The sequence below is a fragment of the Trachymyrmex cornetzi genome, unplaced genomic scaffold (genome assembly GCF_001594075.2).
Source record: "Trachymyrmex cornetzi isolate Tcor2-1 unplaced genomic scaffold, Tcor1.1 scaffold4, whole genome shotgun sequence".
NCBI classification, from domain to species: Eukaryota; Metazoa; Arthropoda; class Insecta; order Hymenoptera; family Formicidae; genus Trachymyrmex; species Trachymyrmex cornetzi.
In genome coordinates, this window is record NW_017298743.1 from 1,979,865 (window position 1) to 1,991,746 (window position 11,882).

At 27.9% G+C, this 11,882-nt stretch overlaps 3 protein-coding genes and 1 non-coding gene across 5 annotated transcripts in view; 2 read left to right on the plus strand and 2 right to left on the minus strand.

Moving 5' to 3' along the window:
- Positions 1-421, plus strand: part of LOC108764192 (TNF receptor-associated factor 6) — a 6,315-nt gene extending 5,894 nt beyond the window's left edge. The window contains exon 5 of the mRNA XM_018512289.1: positions 150-421. Coding sequence (XP_018367791.1) covers positions 150-401 — 252 coding nt within the window. The 3' untranslated portion in view covers positions 402-421. The remainder of the gene's footprint in view (positions 1-149) is intronic.
- Positions 422-1,124: 703 nt separating this feature from the next.
- LOC108764196 (uncharacterized) lies at positions 1,125-4,355 on the minus strand. Its single transcript, XM_018512291.1, has 4 exons — positions 4,248-4,355; positions 2,320-2,397; positions 1,876-1,969; positions 1,125-1,457 (listed from the first exon to the last, which is right to left on the minus strand). Exons 1-4 carry the CDS (start codon positions 4,251-4,253, stop codon positions 1,204-1,206), a joined length of 432 nt encoding a protein of 143 aa, XP_018367793.1. The 5' UTR covers positions 4,254-4,355; the 3' UTR covers positions 1,125-1,203.
- A 4,630-nt stretch (positions 4,356-8,985) lies between these two features.
- TRNAK-UUU (transfer RNA lysine (anticodon UUU)) lies at positions 8,986-9,058 on the plus strand. The gene has a single exon. It is a non-coding gene; the product is annotated as a tRNA-Lys (tRNA).
- Positions 9,059-9,717: 659 nt separating this feature from the next.
- On the minus strand, positions 9,718-11,772 carry Rpi (Ribose-5-phosphate isomerase). 2 transcript variants are annotated; one of them, XM_018512285.1, is made up of 7 exons: positions 11,730-11,772; positions 11,398-11,605; positions 11,249-11,309; positions 10,617-10,732; positions 10,406-10,539; positions 10,142-10,283; positions 9,718-10,054 (listed from the first exon to the last, which is right to left on the minus strand). In XM_018512285.1, the coding sequence occupies exons 2-7, from the start codon at positions 11,518-11,520 to the stop codon at positions 9,854-9,856; spliced, it is 777 nt and encodes a 258-aa protein (XP_018367787.1). In that variant the 5' UTR covers positions 11,521-11,605; positions 11,730-11,772; the 3' UTR covers positions 9,718-9,853. The 2 variants fall into 2 exon arrangements, with proteins under 2 accessions (XP_018367787.1, XP_018367786.1); XM_018512284.1 differs by lacking the exon at positions 11,730-11,772 and having other exon boundaries at positions 11,398-11,641.
- Between the last annotated feature and the right edge of the window lie 110 nt (positions 11,773-11,882).

Consider the following 11,882-nt stretch of genomic DNA (forward strand, 5'->3'; position numbering starts at 1 on the left):
AAACAAATCAATTTTGGAGATGAAAAACGGCAGGAATTAAGTTCAATACCTAATAGATTAAATATCTTTCCTGTTATTATATTGTTAAATGCGAAATATATTTATTTATATATAAATTATAATTATTATCAGCATATGTGATTTGGTAGGTATTAGATCATTCTTTAAGAGGCCTGCGTGAGGATCGACGATCTCGAATTTGGGATCCGGCCACGCTTTGTACACAAGATTTCTGGGGTAGACCAGCAGGAGTGGCGGATAATCCAGAGTGCGTCGGACTGAGTATTCCCAGACGTATAATTCTATCAAAATCATTATCAACATCGTCTCAACGATATTCAAGAAACACGAGATACATGTGGAATGGAAGTGTGCTAATAAAACTTATTGTTTATCTCTAGACTATTTAAGGTAAATGTACAATTATTATCAGAAATCTGTATTTGCTGTGCTCTTAAAAATATTGTCAATATTTTTGCTACTATTAAACAAATTTTGTGTGTGTGTGTGTGCGCGCGCGTGTGTGTGTTGTATCATGATTTATTACAAAAAACAAAAAAAAGCAAAGTCAATAAAGTCTTTTTTTACACATTAATTAATTAGATAACAGATTTTATAGAATTTATTGAATACAATTCAGATCCGATTTAACAGTCGCTTAAAAAAATATGCATACTTAATATTATTTTAAGTTAGCAAATTAATTGAGACATTATTGGGAGGATCAGGTACATTTAAATAAATGCATAACTAAAGTCAAAATTCTCCTGCAAATAAAACTTTCTAATTTAGTTCTAGCTAACACCAATATTATACTGATTACATTTTTTTATATGCGTCTTTCGTGATGAATAATACATTCGTAGCGGTAAAATTTTCTAAAGTTGTGCATAAAATAAAATGTCATTGTACAATTTTCTTAATTAAATTTATAACTTCTTTTTAATTATGAGATGAAGTAATAAATAAAATTTGTATTAAGAGCCCCGTAAAATAGCTGCAAAGAAATACGATTGCGTCCTGTCGCGGAAGAACTTCGGTTAAAACAATATAGGTAAATTTATTAACATAATTTCTTATTAAATATTTAATTAGTATTATAAATAAATTTTATAATACGCATTTGAAAACAAGAAAATAAAGTATAATTTCATCTGTTACAAATTCTGGCGGCGCCTATGCATCAAGTTGTATCCGTTAAAATTAGCTTTCCATCGTGTTGCGTACAGGCATTTGACCCGAAAGGTAAATCCGCGGGATTTGTTGTAATCGATAATCATATGCCTCACGATCCATCACTTTCCAAACATTTTGTTTAGCGGCATCTAGCAATGCCCTGTACAGAGAAACCGGAAGCTGAACGTTGTTGTTCGTCACTTCGAAGTCCGATAAATCTCGCAGAGTGGAAGGTCCTTTCTTCTTCATTCTCCTTTCTTCCGAAACAAATCTGCCACATCCTGCGAGGTATCAAAAATAATTTATTGATTACTACACTAAGAAAAAATATAATCAATTTTAATAAATATTTAGTTGAATACTGCTAATAAATATTGATTAAATATAGATATATTTATTTGATACAAGAGTCATTAATTTTATTTAACAATAATTTTTTTTTATTAAACAAATATTTATTTACTGTATAAGTAAATGTTTAGTTGGCAGTATTGAACTAAATATTTATTAAAATTAACTGTATTCTTTTCTCAGTGTAAAATATCAAAATTTAAAAATATATGCTATCTTGTGATCTATTTCACACATCTAAACATTTTTATGAACAAAAATAATTTATTTTAGTTTTAAAAAAATATTTAAAATCATTTGTAGAGAGTATTGTTGATTGTTATAATAGAAGTAAAAATTATTTCTTACCCGTGAAAGCATTGCAAAATGGTCTCTTTGACTTGATTGTTTTTTCAGCGTTTAGGGCATTTAGAAGCTGCCGTTCGAACTGTAAAAGTGAATTCTACCCGCCCATTTCCCCCATTAGAATTATTTTTATCTTTTCAAATTGTGTGGAAGATTGATATTTAATTGTTTGATATTAAAGTTTGATATTTAATTTGCGCAAACGATAATTCTTTTACTGTTAATCTTTATATAAACATATCATACATTATAAATTTTTCTGTCATTCAATAATTAATTAAAGGAACAAGCAGTCTTTAACAAATAAATATTGCAACAGTTTATAAATCTGCAGATAATTTAACAGACAATTCTACTGATAGTTCTACAGTTAATTTAACACACATTTAACTCTCTGATGCTCGCTCTGATGCAAATAAAACTATTTATTGAAATATAGATTTTTACCTTGTCTCTCGAAATTTCAGTATTTGCCATCTTCAATAAGCACATGCAAACCAGAGTACAGCAAAGATATTTGGTAATCTGCGTAACGTAACAAGGTATTAATTACAGACGAAACAAAAGGTATTAACGCGTAAAGCTGTTTCGATATTTTTCGTAAAAACACTGTGAATGTATGTACTAAAAATAACAATTCACACACAAACACACACACACACCCTCACATATATACACACACACATACACATACACGATGTACACCCTGAATGAACGATTGACGACAAATGTCCGCGTTACATAAGCATCAGAATTCATAAATTCTATCCCTAAGCTGCTTAACATCAAAGATTAATGTTATAATAATGGTTAATTAACTATTAGCTAAGTTGTTACTTGAAACGCCATACAAAATGCATTCAATTCGGTTTAATTAACTCAACGGAGATAATCGATAACGATTTCGCATGTATTAACATTTTTTTAAATGTAATATGCATAGCAGAAAATTAAAATTGGTTGGCATAAAATAAAAATCAAAAATAAGACTTACGTCATCGTTTCTGGTATTTAATATGCAGCTGTTCTTGTAAAAACGATCGCGTTAGCATTTGTTATTTTACTGACAATTATGAGAGCACGGGTATCCATACGTCAAACATTTTTTATTATCATACAATATTTTCGTAATATGCATTTAATTCCAATATTTGCATATTTTTTAAATTAAGAGTGATTTTTGTAAGTTTATTAGACAAAGTTTATGTACCGTTGTGTTATTTTTCACATTTTAATATTAAACGTATTACTAGATGAATCTAAAATTAAATTTTAAAATATAATTTTTCAAATTATATAAAAAATAAAGTTTGATACATATCTTAGAATAATATTATAATATATAATAATTTATAAAACATATTAAATATTTAATTCACATTTCTAACTTTTATGTTATGACATTATTACCAGTATTAATAATTATCTGCTAGATTTATAATGTTTGATCAGCTCATTATTAACATTTAAATTTACTTACATTATTTATTTATTTTACATTTATTTATTATAGTTTTTAAATTTAGTAATTAAAATAAATTTATAAGCATTTCATTTATATATTATTAATATATTATACATTAGTATATGAAGCATTTCATTCATATATTATTATACTATATTATCAGTAATATTATGCTTATTATCAATACTCTTAATGTTATAAGTATTTTAAATTTTAACATACACATATGCTATCACAAAAGAATTACAATATGCAAATTTAAAAGGGTTCCAATACCCAATAAATTCCAATAAGTTATACTTCATAAATGCATGATTTAAATCATACACACAGCATTCAATAAAACGGTTTTTAATAAAACAATTTTTTTAATTACTTATTTTATGACAAAAGAAGAAGATTCTACTATGTGCACATAAAAAAATACTTCACAATGCTTTTATAAATCAACATAAGTATGTGTTAAATTTACGGTGTTTATCTTAAAGTACACGGAGAGAATTTTTTCTTAGAATTTACCCTGAAAATATGATAATCGTGGAATAACACTGTATTTCGAAGAATTTTAATGTAAATCTTTCTCATTCATTAATAAAACTACAATAAAGTATAAAATAAGTTCGATCAATTTTATTGAAGTGCATAGTAAAAATTTTTTAAATATTATGTATTGTACCACAACTATCATATTTTCAGGGTAAATTTTAAAAGAAAATTCTCTCCGTGTATTTTTAAGAAAACATATGTATCAAAAGTATAGCGTTACAATTTCAGAAGTAGAACTGCATATTAGATAAAATCAATTTCGACCACTGTCTTTGTTGTCACGTGTATACGTTTAAGTTTGAAATCAACCTAATTTCTATCTATTTCATAAAATTGTTACGTAAAAATTAAGTACACGACCAACCTTCATATCGTGATCTTTTCGAGCAGTTTGTAGGATTCCGATTTCTTCAAGATGCACCTCTTCAAGACAATGTTACGTTCTCGATCAACTGTCGATACGGGATACGCGATTCGTGTGCCAAAGGATAGTCGCGCGCGGTTGAAACCGTGGCTTCTCCCTCTCGTTTGAGGGGTGAAATCGCGCGGTCGCTCTTCAAATACAATCCCCGCCAATCCCCTCTGTGATAAGTATCACGGGGTGGATGCAAGCGCATGGAGAACGCATGACCGCAAGGGCGCGGACGAGAGACGATCATATTTTACACTTCAAAAAACCTTTCCTCACATGTCCCCTGGACTTACGATTTCGTATTACACATCCGGTTTAACCTTTCTGAGACAATTCTTTTTTCTCATCGTTAAATTTTGCAAACATGACATACTCTGCGTGGACACGCGAAGATTTTTATTTGGTTTCACTTTTAATAAAAAGATAAGAGATAAATAAATACGTAATTTATTAATAACCAGAAAAATATAATTTAATAATAGTAGGCCAAAATATCAAGTGTACATAAGGAAATATTATATTGCAGTAAAAGATTATAATAATTTTACATATCGTAAACAAAACAGGTTCCGACTTTACTCACGATCTTCATTAGCCGCTGTTATCAGAGAACTATAATTATTGTAAAAATAACTAATTTCAGAAATGATTCACATTAAATCTTAAACTAATGACATTAATTTAAATAATGACATTGTCGCTATGTTAGATAATTCTTATTTAAATTTAATCAAGAGAATCTCTAACAATGATTTTTATTGATATTTGTGTGATCTATAATGTCTATTTTACACTGTTTTGTCCTGTACGTGTCTTCTCGTTTCTATTTGAGACTTTCAGTTTGACAATAGCGATGTACTTGTAAAGTTTGAATTTTATTACGTTGATCGTTGGATATTGATTGTTAGTTTTTCGATTCTTTTTCTTATATCAATTTGTTCATTAGAGTGTTTATTTTATTTATAGCGTTTGCGTTCATGGGAATTTTTTAATAATCATTTACTCGTGCAATTAATAAGAAGTTCAACATAAAAAATTATGGACAGAGAAGAGGACTAAAGATTTTAGATATTATATTTACCACCGTAAAATTGGTGTCCATGATTATTATGTTATAGATCATAATTGATTAATCTCTGACTTTCTAACATTTGACTACGGTGCATACATAGCAGCTTATAATGACTGTGTGTTAAGTCAAAATTTATTCTGCTTACAATACGTAATATTATAACTTTTTGCTGTATTATAATACATCATATACTATACGCTCGGTTTTGGACTATTATTAAATTATATTATTAAATTATATTTTTCTGGACATTTAATATGGCAAACTATTTTTTTTTCTTTTTATTAATACATTGTATCAAAAATAATTTTAAAATTATCATAATATAACTCGCTCTCTCTCTCTCTCTCTCTCTCTCTCTCTCTCTCTCTCTCTCTTTCATACATATTTTTTATGATTGCATTGCGTGTTTCGTTGCTTACACATTTTTACACGTGAAAGGGAGAGTGACAGGATTTAGATTTTCCGTAAGAAGATTTAAACGGCAAATTCATAAATTAAATTAAATCTTAAGTCATTTAATTGTTAGTCATCATGTTCTTGTCTAAAATATTTTTTAAATATACTTTCTCACATGTGTAAACAAAATTATAACAAGCAATGAAATTTATTTCTGGAGGATATTAAGTTGTTTCTTCGTCAAGAAATGCGTTTGTATAAACGCTCCAACTTTAACATAACTGTCCACTAATAGATTATAGTCGTACTACGATTCCGTGACTGTTGGCGGAATATGCATCTTATGCAGGTTTAATAACTCATGTTACCCCTTAAGATCCACGGATCATAAGTTGTCATAGGTCACAGGATTTAACGGTGAGATCTGAATGGCATATTGACGTAACAACGCATCCCTAGTTTATTGCGTTCCGCTCGTGAGAGAATTTTCGTTCTCACACTTCGTTACAATATTGTGCTAACTGGTTACAGATTTAAAACTGATTCAATATGCGATATTTTCAAATCTGTTGCAATACTATGACGATTTAATTGATATGTTTTTACGTAAAAATTGTAGTGTAGTTCGTAACAATTTTTATTACACTTCGAAAGCATCATGTACGCACGAAATAAAAATTCACATGTATACCTATAAATCGTCGAGATCAATACGTGGGAAGGAAATATCTATTTAAAAAAATATTCTCTAATTTCGATTATTATTTCAAAGTCGCATTGCTCCACACAAAGTTCTATATTGTCGAGAAATTGTTCTACCTAAAATTATTTTCTACCTTCGATTTAGTCAACATTTAATCATCATTTAATTTCTATGCTTTGCACAAAATTTGTATTAATACAAGTATAAAATTTTAATCAAATCAATATCGTGCCTATTCTGACAATATATTGTAACGCAGATAACATATTGAGTTTTCTAAGCATAAATTTAGATACAATTATAGCGTTAATTTTTAATCTTATAATTAAATGTGTTTTATTCAGATAAATTTGAACAATTACCATACGAAATTGTGCAAACAAAACATTTCGCAAACAGTCGTAAGTGCAAAGATAAAAGATACATTTGATATGCAATAGTATGACAAACAATAAAAACAAATGCTTCGTTTTTTAATGGTATGCGTGAAAGATATAAGATAACGTAAATTATACCTGCTTCTAGCGCTCCACGTGGACATTATTTATCGCGCACTTACACACAACAAACGAGAGTTTGAACTATGCAAAGAGAAGTCGAAAGGTATCGAAGCTATTTTGGTAAGGATTAATGTCGATTAAATCGATGCCAGAAAACGAAGTATAGCGGGTTGGCCGTTAAGAGTCTCTGTGTAAAAATCATAGAAAGAAACACAGTCGGAGTTAAGTACTTACACCATTCTCACATCAGAACCCGCTGCGTTACGATTAAGTCATTCAGCCTGGTTGGCTAGTGGTTGGTCACATTTTTCTTCTCTCTTTTCCTTTTGTTTAATACATTCACCGCCAACAAAATTTTCAATAAAATTATCAAAAAAATTAATGCATTTGAAAAAAATACAATTATTTATGTATTTTTGTAACATAAAAAACCTACAACATTTCAAACAAAGGTGCTGAAATCTTTTACAGGAGCTGATAAAATAACAAAAAAATTTATTTTCTGATTCTATAATGATTTCTAATAAGGCAATTTTTTAGGAATGTTTTGCCACTTATTGGATTAAAAAATGTTGGCAATTACGATTTTAATAACTAAAAAATTAATTAGTAATTATATAACGTTTTATTGTATACATATTATTGTATACATATTATAAATAATTATATTAAGATTACATCGTTTGTAAATTTGCACAAAGCAAGATAAAAAGAATATTGGTCCAAATCGAGCAATATAATATATATGTTTAAAAAGAGATATTATTAAAATTTATTCGCAATTTATACGTAAAAAGTAAAAGAAGTAAACAATCGAATTTTTTGCATTTGTTTGCGCCTCCCCCCTCCCCCCAAGTAAAATTTATTATATCTCTACTTAATATATTGATTGTAGATATATTTAAAAAAAGCCTCTTTTTTACTATTGTATAAAACAACTATCTTGAGAGTTGCCTCTTTCGAATTTTTATAAATGTAACCGAATAATTAAGAGATAATAAAAAGATATATTAATAAATATATTTTTTAATTCTAGATTATCAAAAAACACTTCTGCCATCGAAAGATGAGTATATAATTATTGTGATTAAACGCCCCGAATGATAAACGATGTGATAAAATCACCAGTGTATTTAAATGAAGACGTCTTTTAATTTTACGACAGATATAAACGCTATTAAATTAACGTCGTGAGATAGTAAATCAGTGCTTATAGCGACTGAATGATAGTTATGAATAAGATACTTATGAATAAGAGATGCGTCTTATGCAAAATAACTATACATATAGTTGTCTCTTTCACATAGATGTCTATACATATGAAAAGCAACGTACGTATATAACCGTTTCTCTCATAAAAGAAAATATTATAGGTACGTTTATAGCAGTCCAGAATTTATATATGAAAATTTCATACTTGATTTTCAAAAGTGTTTGTTGTTGATAATAGACAGTTGGTTAAATAAGTCTTTATCTATTTATAATTTTCTTTAAATAAGAATAAAACATAATACTTTAATACGTATTATACATTAACATGTAAAATATTTAATACGTATTATACATTAACATTAAAAAATTTAGGATACTCGCTTTCTTAGCTGTCATACTAAAAAATGATAATATGAATAAAAATTCTAGAATTTTAGTAGTATATTGCTGATTTTAAAAATAAATAATTAATCTTTTATAGAATTATTAATTTTTTTCAATTTTGAGACACAAACAGAACTCATATTATCCATTATATATGTATATTTATTATAAATTATTAAATTTTTAATGTGTTTTATTAATAAATGTCATTATATGTATATTTATCCAATATTAATTATTACATTCCAAAATGTACAATATATATATCATACATGTTATAAAAAATTCGATGTAATTGGTCGGCCATTTTATGCATAATGTCCGAATTAATAAAATTTTCCATAACACATACACACATACACACACAAAATTTCAATTGGGTGCGATACAGTACAATATTTACCCATACCTCTCTCAATCGCCCGGATAGCTCAGTCGGTAGAGCATCAGACTTTTAATCTGAGGGTCCAGGGTTCGAGTCCCTGTTCGGGCGAATATTTTTTTGCAATACGAAATGAAATCTTTTAATCATACAAATTAATATATTAACAATAATTAAACAAATACAAAATTACATTAAAATTTTTTCTAAATTTATAATTTTTTTTATTGTATAAATTTAAATTAAACATAGTTGATGTACTTTTGATTCTTTTTTCAATATTAGTATTTAAAAAATAGTATATACATAAATAATATTATTTAAAATAATATAACATTTAAATAAATTTGTTTGTGTGTGGTTATTATTTATACAACTTAGTTATTCTCTTCTTTATTTATAACAAATATATGTGTGAAATTAAATGCAAATATTGTATAAAAATATATATATTTCAAACTTATATCTGTATAACTTTGTGCATATTTCAAGATAAGCGTTATGTATTGTATTGTACATATCACATGTAAACATTTTCTTACTATTTATTTACAAAATATATTTTTAGAAGCGATTTATTCCTAAAATATGAACTATACACTTTAACTGAACATAATGATAAGTTTACAAAACAACACACACACACATATTGATAATAAAAAAAACAAAATCTAATATGTACAAATTGTACACATAACAGACAGAAACATAAACAAAAATGTATAAAATGTATAAAAAAAGTAATGATAACCCAATTAGAATGACGCATATAGGACAAAGTAAAAGGCAATAAAAGGTTATCAAGAATTGTGATTTATCAGAACGTTACTGAAATTGCTCAATGAGAATAAAGTAATAAAATCGCGCATTAACATGCATTCAACATTTCAACCAAATAAGTTTCATTCAGTCGTATATGCTTTTTTCCTGTACAGTGCCATCTGGCATACCAAAAAAGACTGTCTCAGCCATATCTGTAAATAGACCAGTTTCTACAACTCCAGGTATAGAGGATAGTTCCATGTTAATCCTTTTCCAAGAATTTGTATCAATATCAGGAAAATGCCAATCCAGAATAAAATTACCATTATCTGTTATTACCGGGCCCTGCACATAAATTATCTGTATGTTACTTATATTATTTTTGATGTGTGATAGTAATCTAGAGAATTTAGATAATGAAAATATATTTACAGCTTTAGCGATGGCCATTCTAATTTTCACAGTTCCACCATAAGTATCTTCGATTTTACGTTTAACTGGCACATACGCCATAGGAACTACTTCAATAGGAATTCCCTTTTTATACTTCTCGCCAAGCTTTACTGATTTTTTTCTGAAATATAAGCAGAAACGTAAGAATAAATTGTATAATCTTTGTATCATAAGTTTTGTTAATATATAATAACATACCAAATTGATTATAACAAGATCAATATTAGATGCAATAATACTTACGTATAATCTGCTACGACAACAAATCGATTGGTACAGGAAGCAACAACTTTTTCTTGTAACAAACATCCTCCACCACCTTTAATGAGATTCAGGTCTTTATCAACTTCATCTGCTCCATCAATTGCAGAATACAGCTACACCCATATTAAGTAGTTAATAAAAATATATAATAAAAAATATATAACATAGAGAAAGAATATTTAAAAATTACATGTGGATGAGTTTCTAGGTCGCCTAAGGTAAGATGATTATCTAATATAAGTTGACGAGATTGAAACGATGTAGGAACACAAATTACATTGAGTTCTTCTTCTACAACACGTTCAGCTAAAAATAAAATACTTACAAGAGACAGCATTCTTGTAAATAGCAAGAAGATTAAATCTTAAAATTTGGCTATATATATGTCTTATTAAAATAATTCAAAAAATAATACATAAAATATACTGTATAAAACATCTTTTAAAACATTAAAAATGTTAAAGATCAAGGAAACAATTTCCCATTAGCAATATTGCATTGTCCTGTACAATTAAATTTATGTATTGCAAAGTGTCTCAAGTTTTTTGTATATACATGTTCTTTTAATAGACACACATTTATAAAAAAATTCAATAAGAGCAATGTAATAGAAATGATTTGTGATCTTATTTAAAAAAATGAAAATATTAAGTCAGTACTAGAATAACTGATTGATTAATTGTATTACTTGAAGTATGAAACTTTGTTTCATTGAAAATAATTATATAATAATATAATAATAATCACATATTGAAAATAATTTCATTGAAACAATGAAATTATTTTCAATTATAAAATGTAAAGTATTAAATATAACTATACCAAGTCTCTGAACAGCGTAAATTATAGTGGATCCGCTGCCAATCCCGATGGCACTATTATTCTGAAAGACAATACGCCGGAATGTATTATAACCTTCAAGAGAAAAGCTGTACGATCGATCGCACAGTTACTAAAGTAAATCAACTTACATGGACGTATTCGTCAACAGCCTTGTAAGCCGCACTTTTCTTAGCGTTTTCGAGCGGATCCATTCTCAGTTTTCCTGAAGAACTGTGCAGCGACCTGACAATTCGAACAAGCGAACGGATCATATAAGATCAAATTTTTTTCTGTTCCTGCACTGGTTGCACTAGTTTAAGAAGTGTACGTACAGCAACGTCTGCGACACTGAATTTTCTATTTGATGACACAAATGTCGATTTATGTTATCAAATCTTTGTTACTCATTATTGTCTTTACCTTTGTTACTTAATGGAATATCAAGAAAGATAAAATCAGATAAAATTATATTTGTATTGACTTGTGTTACGTATCATTGCAGTGCGTCCCAAATGTTTTCTCTGCTCGCGAGTATCATTAGGCTAATACTACAATGTGCTTTTTGTTTCCTGCTTCTTGCTGTTTGTCTCTTGCCTTCTTGATCAAAAAGGCAAGAGACAAACAGCAAGAAGCA

What these genes read in the sequence shown, in the direction of transcription:
- Rpi (XM_018512285.1), bottom strand. Translation starts at nt 11,520, where the DNA reads ATGATCCGTTCGCTTGTTCGAATTGTCAGGTCGCTGCACAGTTCTTCA. An exon ending in ACCTAGAAACTCATCCACAT is followed by an intron (nt 10,540 to 10,616) that starts GTAATTTTTAAA and finishes ATATGGGTGTAG; the next exon opens with CTGTATTCTGCAATTGATGG. An exon ending in GTTGTCGTAGCAGATTATAC is followed by an intron (nt 10,284 to 10,405) that starts GTAAGTATTATT and finishes CTTATATTTCAG; the next exon opens with AAAAAAATCAGTAAAGCTTG.
- LOC108764196 (XM_018512291.1), bottom strand. An exon ending in CTGAAATTTCGAGAGACAAG is followed by an intron (nt 1,970 to 2,319) that starts GTAAAAATCTAT and finishes ATGGGCGGGTAG; the next exon opens with AATTCACTTTTACAGTTCGA. An exon ending in ATTTTGCAATGCTTTCACGG is followed by an intron (nt 1,458 to 1,875) that starts GTAAGAAATAAT and finishes GATACCTCGCAG; the next exon opens with GATGTGGCAGATTTGTTTCG.